This window comes from Balaenoptera acutorostrata, chromosome 2 (assembly GCF_949987535.1).
Source record: "Balaenoptera acutorostrata chromosome 2, mBalAcu1.1, whole genome shotgun sequence".
Lineage (NCBI taxonomy): Eukaryota > Metazoa > Chordata > Mammalia > Artiodactyla > Balaenopteridae > Balaenoptera > Balaenoptera acutorostrata.
The window spans coordinates 105388111-105407460 of NC_080065.1; the positions used below are offsets into that span (position 1 = coordinate 105388111).

Below are 19350 nucleotides of genomic sequence, written 5' to 3' on the forward strand. Positions count from 1 at the left end.
GAGACTAGCCAAGTCAGCATACCTGACTTTCTTAATGAGTTTTTGTTGTTTTTAATTATTGATTATTCTTTTTTAACACATTTTATTTACAGAAAATAACATCTCCTGTAATTCATAGGAAAATGTTGTTTACTTTTTAATGTTTTGTACAATTTTCATAAGCTCTTTCTCTTTCCCATCACTCTATATGATAGTTTTCTAAATTATTCACTTTTTTAATGACTCAGTATTTTTTCCCTTTATATGGCTTCTAAAAATAATTAAATCAAATCAACAATTATCATATAGATGTGACTTAAGATTCTGTATAAGATGGCAGAAGATTAAATGATAAATTTTAGAAAGCACTTTAAAAAAAATAAAACACTAGGCAAATATACATCATCATGTTGCATACAAATGGTAAAAGAATGACGAATTTCAGGGCCCAAAGCGGAAGGTGTCAAACACATAATAGATCATGGGCTTTGGCACCAGACAGACCTAGGTTCAAATCCAGCTCTGCCATTAGTGGGCAATTTTCTTTATCACCCTAGCCTCAACCTTCTCATTTAAAAAACTGAGAGGCTAATCAAACTCTTACAGAGCATTATCCTTGATAAATATTCATACCTCAATAAATGTGAACTATTATGATTATTTAAAAGATTTCAGCAACAGTATAAGACGATCAAGTTTTTAAGATTAGTGTCAGTGTTCTTACCCCACAGATATCATTCCTATAAATGAAAAGAAACAACTTTTCTAAAGAAATCATATTAAAGGAATATGAAAATTTTCATATTATTTCAATGACAGCATTGCTTCCAACAGAAGGCAGAATTAGCAAAGACATAAAAGATCTATGATGAGAAATGACTAAAGTCAACTGATTGGATGTTTGACTAAATTCAATCATAATGCAAAATAACCATTCTCCAAACAATAAAGAACACTATCAAGGTTTATTTTCTGAATATCCTGAAGGACTTTCGTATTTCAGAAGAAAAGCAAAAAGCTTCGTGTTTTGGTGTTTCATTTCTGCCTAGATGTAAAAATCACTAAAATTCACACATACAAACTAAGAAAAATAGATCTATATTGTCTTACTTGAGTATTAAATGTAAGTGGGAGGATCTTCCATATATGAGTAAATTAGTTCCTAGTTTTATTTATTTAAAGTGTACCATTAGGGACTTCCCTAGTCATCCAGTGGTTAAGAATCCACCTTCCAGTGCAGGGGACATGGGTTTGATCCCTGGTCAGGGAACTAATACCCCACATGCCAAGGGGCAACTAGGCCCTTGCGCCACAACTACTGAGCGCACACCCTCTAGAGCCCGCGCACCACTACTAGAGAGCCCACGTGCCGTAACTACTGATCCCACACACCCTGGAGCCTGCGCACCAGAACTAGAGGGCCCACGTGTCTCAGTGAAAGAGTCCGCATGCCGCAACGAAGACCCTGTGTGCCACAACTAAGACCCAATGCAGCCAAATAAATAAGTAAATTTTTTTTTTAAAGTGTACATTAAGTTAAACCAAATGCTAAATAAAAAAGGTCAGGAATTAGTTCTTCCCAAATCCTCACATCCCCTAAAAAAGCAAACAGATCGACAAGAAAAACAAGTAAAACTACACAGATCCCAGGCCTACAGTGTAATTAGAAGAGAAAAACCACACACTTCAAATTCCTATAAGTAGAAAAAAAAACACCTATATCCAGCAGCACTGTCTTGTGAGCACCCTCTCAAAACTGCTAGAGAGAGTGGTAGGGGTGGGGAGGGGGAGTATAGCAGAAGCTCATGGAAGAGAAAAAAGGAAACAAAGAAAAATCACTTCGAGACACAGACAGTCTACCTCGAGGACAAAAATACTGAGAAGAATCCTGGAAGATTAGAATACTGACTACTGAGAAAAGAATTAAAAGTGCACGGGCCTCCAAACGGCAGTCCTAGAAAGGCAATACTTCTGAGGAAGAAGAGGATAAAACAAAGATGTCTCCTTCGAAGACGAATGGTGAAGAAAGAGAAGCAAGAGGGGAAATTTATGATCTTGCAGGATAAAGAGAACTAAAAAAAAATTTAATAAAACACTTCCCCACTATGCCTTACTCCAAAAAGCCATCCATTAAAGAAAAGGCACTTTGCTATACTGACAGATGACAATCTTGAATTTCTTTAAGAACCTTGTAAACTGTCCCAAACTACTAACTTTACCTACAAAATGCATATAGGTAAGTAATCTTCACCTGTACAAAGCTACAATAAGACTAAAAAAGAAAATAAGAACCAAAACATTATAATAAATACAATTTTCCCAAACAAAACAACTAGCAAACAGAAGAAAACGATAACACAATACTCAAGCATTTGGGGATAGGAAATAAACATCTGGAATCTGAAATTCAAAAACCAAAAATATAAATGGACAACAAACATGAAGAAATGAAGTAAGAGATGATTAAACTTGGGAAAGAAAGAAAAGAAAAATCAAAGTCATACCAGAAATTGAAGACTAAATTATAATGTTCCCAAAGGAGAACATATTCAAACAAAATTTTAATAAGGGGCATAGAAGAAAAAGAAGAAAAAAACCAAGAGAATGGAAATGAGATTAATAAAGAACTACAAAAGGACAGAAAATGGTTGGAAGAAAGATAGAAAAAGATCCAATGTACATAAAGAGTACCTGAAGAAATAAAAATAAAACAATGAATAAGAACTAATATTTAAAATTATAACCCTAGAAAACTTTTTGAAAATAGAAGATCTGAACACACATATTAAAAAGGCCCACCAGGTACATGGGAAAACGGACCTGGAATGAGCAACACTGAGACTTATCCTAGTAAAACTATTAGATTTTTAAAGATGAAGGAAAAAAAAATCCTAAAGCCCTTGAGGATAAAGATCAAGTAACTTAAAGGAAGATAATGACTGGCATCAGACTTCTAAACAGCAATATAGAAAGCCAGGCAACAATGGAACACCATTTTAAGAAACTCAAGATTTCATATCCAGCCAAGCTGTCCTTTGAGTATCCAGGGTATAGAAAAATAGTTTTAAATACATAGGAACCGGACTTCCCTGGTGGCGTAGTGGTTAAGAATCCGCCTGCCAGTGCAAGGGGACATGGGTTCAAGCCCTGGTCCAGGAAGATCCCACATGCCGCAGAGCAACTAAGCCCATGTGCCACAACTACTGAGCCTGTGCTCTAGAGCCCATGAGCCACAACTACTGAGCCCACGTGCCACAACTACTGAAGCCCGCACGCCTAGAGCCCGTGCTCCGAAACAAAGAGAAACCACCACAACGAGAAGCCCGCGCACCACAATGAAGAGTAGCCCCCGATTGCTGCAACTAGAGAAAGCCCGCGCGCAGCGACGACAACCCAGTGCAGCCAAAAATAAATAAATAAATTTATTTAATAAATAAATAAATACATAGGAACCAAAGGAATACTATACACGAGGCCTTCTTGGGGAACCTACCACAGGAGGAGCTTTATCCAACCAGGAGATATGGGAGAACCTTTGGCAAAAGGATTGATATATATTCGATTGCAAATCTAAGACTAAAACAAAGGTGGGGAAGAGGGAAGAATAATATATAAATGTTAAATTGTTCTGAAAAAGTAAAATTAATGCATTCCCCAAAATGGGAACTGTAAGGGAAAGAGAAACAAGAAAATAAAATAGGCTCTTTAATTGTTAGAAACAAATAGGAAACAAAGCACAGCAATAAAAACTGAGAAAACAAATAGTAATAAATGAGAAAATTGGGCACTATGGGCATATAAAAAGGTATAGGACTTCCACTTTCAGCCTAGATGGAATAAGTGGAATGAACTTACTCTTCCACTGTAAACAATTAGGAAAAAAAAAATTTTTTTAAGTGGGCGAGGGAGATACTGTTCTTAGACATTGGACAGTAGGCAGGACAGGATTATGATTCTTGATAGAAAAGAAACAAACAAGATGGACTCTACAATGGCCACAGCGCTCTGCCTGACAGCACTTTCTAGACTGCAGTGCAAAAAGGGAAACCGAAACATAGCAAAACAGTCTCAAAGAGTTAAAGAGATAAAGATCAGAGTTCTGGGAGAATGGGCAGCTGGAATGCAGACGTACTGAAAGGGAGGAAGCTACACAGGAAAGAGCTCCAGAAATTGAAATAGAAATCCCCTTGAGGGCCACAGAGAAAGGCCCTGGAAGATGAGACACCACCCGGAGAAGAAGCCAGGTGGAGATTAGAGGCACGCCAGCCAACAGGGAGCACTAAGACCCTGCACTTGTGAAAGAGCCATCCGGGACTTTCCTGCCCCACCCAGCCGCCGTCTGAGAACAGCCACATGAGTGACAGCCAACACCGTTTGTAGCACAAGGACCACCCAGGCGACCCAGAGTCATGCAAAATAATAAATCACTGTTTCAAAACAAAATTTTAAAAGTACTTACAATACACATGGTAATATAATAAAGAATTATACTTTAATGGATAGTATAACCAATATTCCAAAGATTAACTTTATTTAACAATGATGGTAGCTAAGGTCCTAACTGTTAGAATAAGTAGTAGGAGATATGTATCTAGGGAAACTAAAGATACTTGTTTTCATTCTCCTCAAATACAAAGCCTGACACCTGTTACCTATTTATTCTTTGGTCTTTCTAGATTATCGGGGAATAATTTTCTCTTTATTAATTATGAAAAACCATGAAGTATACTTGTAATATATACCAGTTTGAAGATGAAGAAATTTTCCTAAAGGCATGAAAAACAAAATATTCCAGAAGTGATATTGGTAGAGCTATGGTTGCCAGTTTCCCTACTGATTGAAAAGTTACTTATTTAATTTAAATACCTGGCACAAAGTTTAGGCTATAACAACATAATCTGTTCCATTTCCACTTCTCCTTAAAGGTCTGTTCGTCCACAATCATCTCCCACCACTCTCCGGTGTGAATGCTCTAATTCTTACTCCTTGTACATACATCATGCTCTTTTCTGCTATCATTACTAAGTTCTTATCCCCTTCCAGGCCATACTGCAAGCCTTATACCCCTGGCAAGACAGAAGATCTATACACCATTTTAGTTCAGAAGTCCCATCTTTCCTACCAAACTCTTCTGTATGTCATTCTCTAATGAGTAGCCCATCTCAGAATGTCTACAGCACTTACTCTATAATTCAAAGCCTTGTATTTAATCATTCGTTGCTTAGAATAGGTGCCCTAGAAATGAAGACATCTACGCCTTATATCTAAGTGTCCTTTCAGTTCCTTGTCAATAGATCACACTTCTTCTACTTGATTTGTATCTCCTATAGCACAGATCCAATTTAAAACAGCCCACAAATCCCCTGAAATTTATGCAAAGTTTTATGCAAAATGTTTTTGAAGAAACAGTCGGTAGTTTTTATCATATTCTCGAGTGACCATATGATACAAATGGTCAGGAACCTCTGTCAAATGATGGGTGCCCATTATTTATACAAAAAAGATTTGTTAACTTATAAACTGTCCTTTGTCACACAGCAAAATACTCAAGTCTGCTAAAAGCTAACAAAAAGTTCTATTCATCTGAAAAAAGAAAACAAGAAAATCTTTCTGCTTCCTGTATAAAGAAATTCAAGCCATGGAAACTATTCAGCTTTTCTTATCTACAGCAGATACATTTTATTATTTCAGTAACACAAGAATAATAATGGAGCATTTCTGGGTTTTCTGAACCATGAAACCATGAAGTCTTCTGTTCTTTAGTGTGCTAATAAAATGAATTTCACTATGAAGCTTTAATTAAACATAAATATGAGTGCTCTCTTAAGAAACTGATAAGAAATAGGGATGGGAAGAACAATTAAAGGCAAAAACTAATCTGAGGTAGAAAGTATTGTTCTATCACCCAATTATATAGTGTATAAAAAAATACAATTAATATGTTCCAAACTTAATTCTTTCTGGCTCATGAAATTATATTCCTATTTGCCAGCACACATAAATCCTGCAGAAGTTCTCATATCAAGTATATCAAAATTAGTATCAAAAAATAAGTGAATTTTACAAATAATGTGCTGTCATCACCTGCTTATTCACAGCATAACTTCAGAGCTTTACATATTCTGCTCTATATTTGCATGGTTAGGATTCTGGCCATCTTAGGGAAGAATCGTCAGGTCTCTCAAAAACAAAGTTGCTTTTCTCATCTTTATGGTCACCTTTTGCTTCTTAGATAAATCTTTGCATGCTTACAGAATTTGTTAACTGACAGGGCATTTTAACTCCTCCATCAGAAAACATATTATTTATGCCAAACAAATGAGATTAAATCATCTACTCCTTTCTCAGATGCTTTATTGTACCTGTCCACTAAAGTTAGCATAAAATAATCTCTCTCGAAGCAATGTAGCTCAGTTTTCTTTTCCAATAGAAGAAAGGATAACTGAAATTTGCCTTTTATTTTATCCTGCTCTCTAAGGCTTTAATGAAATTCTTCACTACTAAGCTAGGCAGTCTCCTTAAGGCAAGCAATCCATTGCCAACAAAGCATGATGCTTTTTCAATTGACTAATGAAAAGCCATTTTACATTTTCTTTTGATACCTAGTGGAGAAAAAAACTGCTAAGTAAAAATTCAGAAAGAACGAATTTCAACTACAGAAATATGCCATTATTTTTATTACATAGAAGAACACAGCCACTACTTTTGGACTCACAAAATTACAGGGTATCAGAGTTATCAATCAAAAAGTGTCAGGAGTCAGGTGGCTTTATCACTTTTCGAAAATACATTCTTACCTGACTAAGTGAGGTGGTATCTGTAAGTACAGCATCAGGAGGTCTATTAGGTATGGCTACAGCTACCTGAGATCAAAAAACATTACACGTTAAATTATAACAAAATAATTGTTATTCTCTTTACCCAGACTGATATTTGATAAACAACCATGTTTCAATATACAGTCATCCCTCAGTTTCCAAGGGTGACTGGTTCCAGGACCCCTTCATGGATACCAAGATCTGCAGATGCTCAAATCCCTTATATAAAACGGTGTAGTATTTGCATATAATCTATGCACATCCTCCCATACACTTATAATACCTAATACAATGGAAATGCTGTGTAAATAGTTTGGGAACTTTCTGGAATTTTTTTTTTCTGAATATTTTTGATCCACGGTTGGTTCAATCTGCAGATGCCAAACCTGTGGATACAGAACCCACAGATATGGAGGGCTGACTGTAACAAAATCTGCAAGCTGGATAAAAAGTTTATTTTAATATTTTATTTTCAGCACATAATGACATTTAAAATTTCATAACTGCTAGCTTCATCTACATTATGATTTCCCTGAAATGACCTTGTTTAACGAAAGGAATTATATAACCAGATCCATTCTCTAGGCCACAAAGGAGAAAAAGGTAAAGACTCTTTTCCCAATGCAAAAGATGACAATAACTGTAAGAATTAGACCAACAATTCACATCTATATTGATTTAATCTTTAAATGCACTTTACTAAGGGTGTGGATCTCTTTGCATTTATTTTCTTTTTAATTTTTATTGGAGTATAGTTGATTTACAATGTTGTGTTAATTTCAGGTGTACAGCAAAGTGAAACAGTTATACATATATATATCTATATCTATATCTCCACTCTTTTTTAGATTCTTTTCCCATATAGGTCCTTACAGAATATTGAGTAGAGTTCCCTGTGCTATACAGTTAACTCCTTATTAGTTATCTATTTTATATACAGTAGTATGTATATGTCAATCCCAATCTCCTAAATTATCACTCCCCCACCATTTCCCCCCTGGTAACTATAAGTTTGTTTTCTACATCTGTGACTCTATTTTTGTTTTGTAAAGAAGTTCATTTGTATGTTTTTTTTTCAGATTCTGCATATAAGTGATATCATATGATATTTGTCTTTATCTGACTTACTTCACTCAGTATGGCAGTCTCTAGGTCCATCCATGTTCCTGCAAATGGCATTATTTCATTCTTCTTTATGGCTGAGTAATAGTCCATTGTATATATGTACCACTCTTCTTTATCCATTCCTTTTTTTTTTTTAAGTGCATAAATCTTTTTTTTTTTAATAAATTTATTTTTTTTTTTTGGCTGTGTTGGATCTTTGTTGCTGTGTGCGGGCTTTCTCTAGTTGCAGTGAGCGGGGGCTCTCTTCATTGCAGTGCGCAGGCTTCTCCTTGCGGTGTCTTTTCTTGTTGCGGAGCACAGGCTCTAGGCGCACAGGCTTCAGTAGTTGTAGCACGCGGGCTCAGTAGTTGCGGCTCGTGGGTGCTACAGCACAGACTCAGTAGTTGTGCCGCACGGGCTTAGTTGCTCCACGGCATGTGGGATCTTCCCGGACTGGGACTTGAACCTGTGTCCCCTGAATTGGCAGGCGGATTCTTAACCACTGCACCACCAGGGAAGCCCCCATTCCTCTGCTGATGGACATTTAGGTTGCCTCCATGTCCTGGCTATTGTGAACAGTGCTGCTATGAACATTGGGGTGTGTGGTTTTCTCCAGATGTATGCCCAGTAGTGGGATTGCTGGATCATATGCTAACTCTATTTTTCATTTCTTAAGGAACCTCCATACTGTTCTCCGTAGTGGCTGTATCAATTTGCATTCCCACCAACAGTGCAAAAGGGTTCCCTTTTCTCCACACCCTCTCCAGCATTTACTGTTTGTAGATTTTTTGATGATGGCCATTCTAACCAGTGTGAGGTGATAACTCATAGTTTTGATTTGCATTTCTCTAATAATTAGTGATGTTGAGCATGTTTTCATGTGCTTTTTGGCCATCTGTATGTCTTCTTTGGAGAAACGTCTGTCTAGATCTTCCTCTTTGCATTTATATCCTAATTGGAGCAGTTGAGCTTCTTGGATGTGTAGATCAACGTTTTTCATCCATGCCATTGTTCCTTCAATTATTTTTTCTGCTTCTTTCTCTCTCCTCTCTGGTATGCCCATTATATAAAAGCTGGTGTACTTAATGGTATTTCACATTTCTCTGAAGCCTCTTCATTCTTTTTCTTCACCTTTTTTCTTTCTGTTCTTCAGACATAGATAGATTGATCGATCTTCAAGCTTTTTGATTTTTGATCTTCAAGATTTTTGATTCATCAACAGATGAATGGACTTTCAAGCTTTTTGATTAAAATCAAAAAGCCACTTCAAATCTACTGTTGAGACCCTCTAGTAAATTCTTCATTTCAGTTATTGTACTTTCAGTTCCAGAACTACTTCTATTTGGTTCTTTTTTTATATAATTTCTATTTATTGATTTCTTTCTCTTTTTTTTTTTTTTTTTTTTTTTTGAGCCACACCACGCAGCTTGCAGGATCTTAGTTCCCCGACCAGGGACTGAACCCATGCTCCCTGCAGTGGAAGTGCGGAATGCTAACCACTGGACCACCAGGGAATTCCCCAATTTTTCTCTATTTGATGAGACATTGTCCTCATACTTTACTTCTTTACACACTTTACTTCTTTAAGCATGGTTTCCTTTAGTTCTTTGACTATATTTACAATAAATGCTTTGAAGTCTTTTCCTATTAAGTTGTCTCAAAAGCAATCTCTGTTGCCTGTTCTGTTTTGTTTTGTTTTTTCCTATCTATGGGTCATACTCTTTTATTTCTTTCAGATCTTGTAATTTTTTTGTTGATAACTGGATACTTTAGATAATATATTGCAGCAACTCTGGATACTGAGACCCCTTTCCCCTTCCAGGGCTTGTTGTTATTGTTAACTTGTTCATTTGTTTAGACGATTCATTTGGCTAGACGATTTTAGTTAAGTATATTTCCCCCACAGTGTGCAGACTCTGATGTTGCTCCTCAGAGGGTACAGCCTTGGGCGAGCACAGTCAGCCTGGGATGACAGTGGTTTTAGCAGGGCACTCTGTGACCGTCTCTCCCTGATCTCTCTGTTAAACTGTCTGTCCAGCTGTTGGGCTTCACAAATTGCCAGATGACTGTTCTATTATTTTCAACAGTGCCCTGGGGCATAAATTGTTCCACAGTCTGATCCAATTAAAGTCAGGCCTTTTAGGAGGTGTAGTCTTTGAGGCCAGTCTTTGAGGTTTGTTATGATCCCATGACGACTCTCCTTAGCTGTCTCTTTCCATGGTTCTCTCTGGCAAACTTCTAGTTGGACTAGTTTAGTTTACTGCTTCCATGGAGCTACCAGCCTCCTCTTGATTATCACTAAAGTAACCTTGTTTTTGAAACCATCCTTACTTTTGAGCTTCCAAATACTTGCTACCAAAATGACTCAGTTTCCGTGGGAAGGGCTTCAGAGCTCTCTATCATGACAGCCTGCCTTGCCCCCCAGGCAAAACCTCTGCACCACTGCCACGGACATGAGGGCAAGGATAGTGGCCCACTTCTCTCCAAGTGACATCCTCACTTTACAAGAAGAGTCCTAGGCAGAGGTCGGAGCTCCTGGTCTTCTCAGCTTGCCTCTAGCAGCAGGGGACCCCCACGCTATGAGCAGCCTGGGCAAGAGTTATCAGGGCCCTAGTGTTCTCAGCCTGCCATGGTGGAACACAGTCTCCACCCTACAAGTGGGGGTAGGGTGGAGGAAGACAGCCCCGTAACTCTCAGCCACTTTTACCTGGAATTGAGCTTCTGCAACACAAGCTGGGGCCGGGGAGCCGGGGTGGGGGTAATAGGAAAAATGAGTGAGCTGCTCCTCCTAGGAAGACAGTGCAGCCCTATTCAGGGAACTGAGGGCAGAGGTAAAAGCTAGGTTAAATTGATGTAAAATCCAATTTACAAAATATTTTTAGGAAAAAAATATGTTTTTGGATAGAATTTGAGAACTAAAGAGTAACTAGAATTGTTTTATACAAGAGAAATGCTCAAGTCATTTAATGAATGATAATTTGCATTTATACAAGGATCACTTGTAAGTGTTAGGTTTTTCTAAAGAGTTTTGGATGCAGGCAAAGTTTGCATAAGAAAGTAAAGATATTCCCATAGTTACCTCAGCTACATTACACTTACGTCAGCCAGACTTTTCTATATATAACATATGTTATATATTAAAATATACAAATATAAACAGCATTTCAAATCCAAGGAACACATTCTGATTCAAAGAAGTGTGGATTACTGAAATCCTACTCTATGAAATTACACATATGGTAAGTTCAAAATACAGATAAGGATCCTTAACGACACATGTTTCTCACTTATGAAGTCATAGCCTACCTTAGCTTTGTCTGACGTCCGTTTTCCACCAAAGCCTCCAGCGCCAACAACAAAGATGGAGAACTGATTATAACATATAAGTTCCTCCCCAGAGTAAGAGTAGACTGAAAAGCAAATGAAAAAAAAAAAAGAGGTTATTACCAAAAGACATAACTAGTTACCCAATATGTGATCAACAATCCTTTTAAATGTTTCAGAAACAAAATCCAATTACTAAAAGGCTTTGCAATTTAAAGACACCCAAGTTTGGGATACAGAGCACTCATTTTAATCATTCACTACCAGTCTCTGGAAGGCAGAGAGAAGAGGATCTTGACAAATCCTTTCTGGACTATGAAACAGCAGTTCATCTCACCTCTTCTTAAAGTGCCCCAACTGCCTTTCATATTTCAATTCTCTCCTTCTCAAACCTTTCAAACAATTCCACTATAAAATGCAGACTAACACACATGAAAAGATGCTCATCATCGCTAATTATTAGAGAAATGCAAATCAAAACTACAACGAGGTACCACCTCACACTGGTCAGAATGACCATCATTAAAAAGTCTACAAATAACAAATGCTGGAGAGGGTGTGGAGAAAAGGGAACCCTCCTACACTGTTGGTAGGAATGTAAATTGGTGCAGCCACTATGGAAAACAGTATGGAGGTTCCTCAAAAAACGAAAAATAGAATTGCCATATGATCCAGCAATCCCACTCCTAGGCATATATCCAGACAAAACTATAATTCAAAAAGATGCATGCACCCCTATGTTCATAGCAACACTATTTACAATAGCCAAGACATGGAAACAACCTAAAAGTCCATCAACAGATGAATGGATAAAGAAGATGTGATACACAAACACACACACACTGGAATATTACTCAGCCATAAAAAAGACTGAAATAATGCCATCTGCAGCAACATGGATGCACCTAGAGATTATCATACCAAGAGAAGTCAGAAAGAGACAGACAAATACCATATGATATCACTTATATGTGGAATCTAAAATATGACACAAATGAACATATCTACAAAACAGAAACGGACTCAGAGATATAGAGAACAGACTTGTGGTTGCCTAGGGGAAGGGAAGGGAAGGTGGTGGAGGGATGGATTGGGAGTTTGGGATTAGCAGATGGAAACTATTATATATAGGATGGATAAACAACAAGGTCCTACTGTATTGCACAGGGAACTATATTCAATATCCTGTGATAAGCCATAATGGAAAAGAATACGAAAAAGTATGTATATATGTATAACTAAATCACTTTGCTGTACAGCAGAATTTAACACAACATTGTAAATCCACTAAAATTCAATAATTCAATAAAATTAAAAAATTAAAATAAAATACAGATAACCACACTCCCAAATTTTCAAACATTCTGCTGAAGTCCTCAATAGAGCCTGGAATGTAAAAGAAGAAATAAGTGAGAATGAAGGTATAAGCTTCAGGAGGGCAGGATCACGGCTTTTTTGCTCACCATCATATTTCCAGCAATTAGAATAGTAACTGGGACAGAAAAGGTACCTAATAAATATGTATTAAATTAATTAGTAAATCAATGAACAAACGATGTGACTGAGCAAGTTAGTGAATAAGTAAGCAAGTAATGAATGAAAGACAGCTGTCCCTCTTTCTACTGACTACTTTCCTGGTGACAGTTTGAGCATCACCTAAATCACCAGCACTATAAAACTAGGAATATGATTTTGAATTGTATAATAAGGAAAAATATAATTATAACAAAAAATAAGGGAAGTCATGGTGATTTGCATTTAAAATAAGACTTTTATCCTTATTACACAGAAAATTGGATATCTAATTTCATCTATATTTTATCTACAACTTGTAATACATTATTACCCATTACCAAGCTATAGCTAAATAAATGGAGTAGATCAAGAAAGAATAGTAAAAATTAAAGCTAAGGTTACTGCAAAACTTTTTTGTGGTAGACATTTGGTAGAATGGTGAGAAGACTAAAAGAAAACCAGGAGAGTTCCAGCCAAATGTTAGCCAATATTTGGAGTGGTAAGAAAATACCAAAACCTTAAAAAAGAAAGAAGAGGGGTAAGGAGGAAGAGGGAAAGAGAGAGAACAGACACATGTTCTATGTGTCTATGATGAAATACATAGTTTACTTTGTAAACTATGAGTTAACAAAAACAATGTAGTGGAAAAATATTTAAGAGCATTAAAAATGTTCTCAATATATTATTAAGTAAAAACAAGGCAAGTTCCAAAACAACATATTCAGTATAACCTCCTATGTATTTAGAACAAAAATGATAAAGCCTACATTCCAAATACCAGACAAAAACTTTCCACTGTTATGTCCAAAATTTTTTATAATGTTTATCTATTTCTATTGTTCTTAAACTTTAAAACAAATAAATTCTAAGCAATGTATCTTTGGCTTATGTTTAGTTACTAGTATTTCAACATTCATTAAACTACTATCATCTTTTTTTCCACTGCAAATAAAATGTGGTTATGGTGTTTAAACCCCATTTTAAGTTCAATAGGTTTGAATGTGCAAGGTTAAGAACCTAACTACCATTTATAAGAATGATTCAGGGGTCAAATACGTTTGAAGTTCCAAAGAGCTAACACAGAAAAGAGTATCTACAACATAGCCTAATTATCAACTGAGGGCAGTCTATGTATTCATTCCTGCCAAAAAACATACTCTAGGAAGCATAATTCTCCTCTATGTTTGCTATACCAGCTACATTTCTCACCTCTGTGCTTTGGTTATGTTGTTACAAATCTCCTGAAATGTCCCACTCTCTGGACCTCTACCCCAATCTACTCCACCCCCTCCTCCCGTATTTTCTAAAAAAGCTTATGAATTTTTAGAACACTAATCTTGCTTTCTCACAATTGGAAGATAAATAGAAACTTATTAATCAACTTCTGTGATAAAGTATTATGTTACATACAAAGCCTATGAATCTAACAATATTATTATAAGAACTAGAAATAAGTTACCATCCATAAGAATTATTAAACTGGATCCTTTATCCAGGACGTCAGCAACAATTGCTTCACATTTTAATTTTCCTAAAAATGGAAAGTAAATAAATAAATAATACATAAATAAATAAGGAGACTGTTTTAAAGACCATAAGTTATATGAAGACATGAGAGAAATTAACATAACTTCCACTGTAAGTTCAGCAAAGCTAAAAAATCATGATTTAGAATAATTTTCAATATAATGTTGAATCATAAACATTAAAAACAATCAGAATACCTGAGTCACCAAATTTGAAACATCAATAATTCTGATACATTAGGTTGTAAAAAGTAACAATTTTCAATCATTCAATGAACACTTGTTAAGCATACAGCCAACACCATCTACCCCATTCCTTCTCAAATCTCTATGGGCTTCAGTTAGACAGTGTTTCTTTCTAACTACTCTGTTCTTTTAGGGACTGTTCCATTATTTAACTGGTAATGTCTTGATGGATTAACAATTATTTGAGAGTGAACTCATAATCTTTTTCTCCAACCTGTTTTTCTCTTTTGTTCCCTATACGAATGAATGGTACTATCCACCCAACTGCCAAGCCAGAAACTTCAGCATGACCCTTGTCTCATAAAACAGTGTCTAAGTATGTGGCAAGACTTGAGTATGCAGAGACTGGGAGGAGCTAAATTATATGAAAAGTTTCTGACTTCGTCCTGAAGTCTATGAACAGCCATCTGGGGTTTTTAACAGGGAAGTGACAAATACACTTGCATTTTGGAAATAATATTCTGGCTGCAGTGAGATGAGCAGACCTGAAGGGAGCAAGAATGGAGGCAGAGGGCTTCCCTGGTGGCACAGTGGTTGAGAATCTGCCTGCTAATGCAGGGGACACGGGTTCGAGCCCTGGTCTGGGAAGATCCCACATGCCGCGGAGCAGCTGGGCCCGTGAGCCACAATTACTGAGCCTGCGCGTCTGGAGCCTGTGCTCTGCAACAGGAGGCCGCGATAGTGAGAGGCCCGTGCACCGCAATGAAGAGTGGCCCCCGCTTGCCGCAACTAGAGAAAGCCCTTGCACAGAAACGAAGACCCAACACAGCCAAAAATAAATAAATAAATAAACTCCAATCTCTTTAAAAAAAAAAAAAAAAGAATGGAGGCAGAGAGAACACTTAGAAAGTGAGAGATGATGGTGGTCAAAGTGAGGGGGACAGAAATAGGATTCTAAATGTATTGAAGGGAGAGAATCAAAGAACTTGGTACCCGCCTGGGTATGAAAGATGGTAAAAGAAACGCTAAGGATAACTAGATTGCTGTCACTTTCACCTCCTAAATCTCTCTCTGCTTCTCCCACTTCTCTCCATCTCTCCACCACCACCTTAGCCTAAGCTACCATCATTTCATTTGAACTACCACAACAGACTTCTAACCAGGTACCTACATGTCCACTCTGACCAACTTTAAAACATGCTCTCCTATTACGTCTGAAGTTATTTTTTCCCAAAGTCAACCTGATTACCAACCTGATTATGCCAAATCCTTCTATTTTAAGTTCTAATGGTATCACGTATGTTTCATCTGTAATGTTTATCACATATAGTTGCAAGTGTACATTTATTTGTGTGGCTTTTTGACTATTGGCTGCCCTCCCCACCAGCTAGGTTATATGCTCCGTGAGGGCAGAGTCCAGATTTACTTCCATTCTCCATTTATTCACAACCCTAGCAGAAAGTTTAGAAGTTAGGAAGTAATCAATAAATATTCATTGTCAAATTGCTGGTGACCTCCTCAGGTGATCAACTCCACATCCAATCAAACACCAAGCCCACTCCCTACATATCTCTATAATTTCTCCACTTATATCCATCCCCATGCCCACAATCCTATTCAATCAACCACGGTCTCTAACCTAGATTATTACAACAGTCTCTTAGAAAATCTCCTTCTCTCTATCTCATTCCCTTAAAATCCAAGCATTACAAACATGAGCCAGAGTTGATGCTTTCTAAAATCCATGTTTGATCATATAATTCTCTCCTTTCAGTCCTTCAGTGGTTATCTATTGTCTTTAAAATAAAAGCCAAACTTCTTCACCTGACCACACACTGCACACTGCCTCAGATTAAAAAAAGGGCTGTGTGAAAACTTAGGCTGTAACACTAAACTGAAGACTCAAACTGAGACAGTGGAGCAGGAGGACACGGAACTCACCTCCCCACCAACAAACACATCAAAAATACATCTACATGTAGAACAATTCTCACCGAAAACTAAGTGCAGACTAACAGAAAGACCTGTACAACCAAGACTATAAGAAAGACCCACCGGTAATTGGGTAGAAAGGGAAGAAAAGCGATCAGGTCAGGACCTGTGTCCCTGAGAGGGGACTCAGAGGAAAAAGGAGATTACACGGGAAGAGACCTTCCCTGGGGAGTGAGCAGTTCAAGCCACACATTGGGCGCCCCAGCCCTGGTGTCCAACAAGGGGAACACGAGTCCCCTTGGCTGGTTGGAGGGCCAGTGGGATTAACAGGAGGGCTGTGGGAAGCCTGGACTCCGGGAGCACGTGAACACTTACGTGCCCCTGAGGCAGGGCAGAGAGGGCAGACTGAAACCACTTGGGTAGCTGACTGGTTTCCTACGACTGCCCTGGTCCCCAGCCTGAGCTGAGAGAACACGCCAGCACCATGTGCCTCATGTCGCAGCTTCACACTCTGGGCTGCCATGATTGAGGAAAAGGCTCAGCCATGAGACACTGAGGAGGTTCAAACTCTACATGGCAACTGAGCAGTGAGCGGGCAGCAATTACTGGTGGCTGCACAGGGGCCCCAGATCTCTGATGGTGGCCATGCCAAACGAAACCCATGCTCTGGGAATATTACTCAGCCATAAAAAGAAACGAAATGGAGTTATTTGTAGTGAGGTGGATGGAGTTAGAGTCTGTCATACAGAGTGAAGTAAGTCAGAAAGAGAAAAACAAATACTGTATGCTAACACATATATATGGAATCTAAGGGGGGAAAAAAAAAGGCTCATGAAGAACCTAGTGGCAAGACGGGAATAAAGACACAGACCTACTAGAGAATGGACTTGAGGATATGGGGAGGGGGAAGGGTAAGATGTGACAAAGTGAGAGAGTGGCATGGACATATATACACTACCAAACGTAAAATACATAGCTAGTGGGAAGTAACCGCATAGCACAGGGAGATCAGCTCTGTGTTTTGTGACCACCTAGAGAGGTGGGATAGGGAGGGTGGGAGGGAGGGAGATGCAAGAGGGAAGAGATATGGGAACATATGTATATGTATAACTGATTCACTTTGTTATAAAGCAGAAACTAACACACCATTGTAAAGCAATTATACTCCAATAAAGATGTTAAAAAAAACAAACAAACAAAACAAAACCATGCTCTGACCGTCACTGATTACCCACACCTGCCCCTCTTGCTCCACCACTGCTCCCCTCTGGAGTAAGGGTGCCAGTGCTGGGAGCGGGGGGAAGCACACACTTAAAGGAAACTTAGCCAGCTCAGACCCGACCCTCAGGGCTTCTGCTCCAGCAACTTGGGACCTGCCCCCGCACCAAATAGTGGGGTAACAGCCACTAAGCAGAGGGGAAGCTCTACCTAACATCTGGCTTGGCCCTACCCCTCCATCTCCAGCCCCACCCCCTACCAAGATGACAGCTGCCAGCACACCTTGAGAAAAGACATAAGTTGTGCTCACATCAAATCCAGCTCTCCCATCAATGCCACTGGGCACATGCAGACTGTATAGGGACATGCCCACAAAAGAACACCCCTTCAAGACCACCATAGGTAACTATTTCACCAAATTTCAATAGATAAAGAAATAGATAAGCAAAATGAAAAGACAGAGGAATCTGTTTCCACTGAAAGAGCAAGAGAAAACTCCTGAAAAAAACAACTAATGAAATAGAAATAAACAATTTACCAGATAAAGAATTCAAAGCATTAGTAATAAGAATGCTAACTGAATTATGGAAAAGAATAGCTGACTACAGTGAGAGTTTTAACAAGGAGCTAGAAAATTCTAAAAAGAACCAATCAGAACTGAAGAATACAACAACTGAAAAGAAAAACACACTAAAAGGAATTAACAGCACACTAGGTGATACAGAAGAACACATAAGTGATCTGGAAGATAGAAAATGGAAATCACCCAATCAGAACAGCAAAAAGAAAAAAGATGAGAACATTTTAAAGGATCTTTGGGGTAACATCATGCATACCAACTTTCCATTATAGGGGTCCCAGAAGGAGAAGAAAGGGAGAAGGGGGTAAAAATATATTCAATGAAAATTATGGCTGAAAATTTCCAAAGTCTGAAGAAGGAAACAGATAGCCAGGTACAGGAAACACAGAGGGTCCCAAACAAGATGAATCCAAACAGACCCGCACCAAGACATATCATAATAAAAATGGCAAAACTTAAAGAGAGAATTCTAGAGGCAGCAAAAGAAAAACAAAGAGCATATACAAGGGAATGCCCATAAGGCTATCAGCTGATTGTTCTGCAGAAACTTTGCAGGCCAGAAGGGAGTGGCATGGTATATTTAAAGTGCTGAAAGGGCAAAACCTACAACTTAGGATACTCTGCCCAGCAAGATTATCCTTCAGAATTGAAGGGGAGATAAAGAACTTCTTGAATAAGCATCAATACTAAAGCAACCCTAAAAGAAATGTTAAAGGGTCTTCTCTAAGTGGAAAAGAAAAAGCTATAACAAGAATTAAGTATCTATAGAAAAGAAAAAATCCCATTAGTAAAGGCAAATATATAGGGAAGGCTGAGGCTCAACCACTTAAATAAGCTAGTACAACGACTAAAACAAAAAAAATTGTAAAATCAAGTATAACTACAATAATCAGTAAAGGGATAAACATGAAGATGTAAACTATGACATCAAAAACACAAGTATAGGGGCTTCCCTGGTGGCGCAGTGGTTGAGAATCTGCCTGCCAATGCAGGGGACACGGGTTCGAGCCCTGGTCTGGGAAGATCCCACATGCCACGGAGCAACTGGGCCCGTGAGCCACAATTACTGAGCCTGCGCATCTGGAGCCTGTGCTCCACAACAAGAGAGGCCGTGATAGTGAGAGGCCTGCACACCGTGATGAAGAGTGGCCCCCGCTTGCCACAACTA

The 19350-nt window shown here is 38.2% G+C and overlaps 1 protein-coding gene across 1 annotated transcript in view; it reads right to left on the reverse strand.

The window, feature by feature from the left end:
• LOC130707165 (peroxisomal multifunctional enzyme type 2-like) overlaps positions 1–19350 on the reverse strand; it is a 49635-nt gene that overhangs the window by 4016 nt on the left and 26269 nt on the right. The window contains exons 13-15 of the mRNA XM_057540383.1: positions 14200–14271; positions 11208–11311; positions 6777–6842 (exon numbers count right to left, since the gene is read on the reverse strand). Of these exons, the coding sequence (XP_057396366.1) occupies positions 6777–6842; positions 11208–11311; positions 14200–14271 (242 nt within the window). The remainder of the gene's footprint in view (positions 1–6776; positions 6843–11207; positions 11312–14199; positions 14272–19350) is intronic.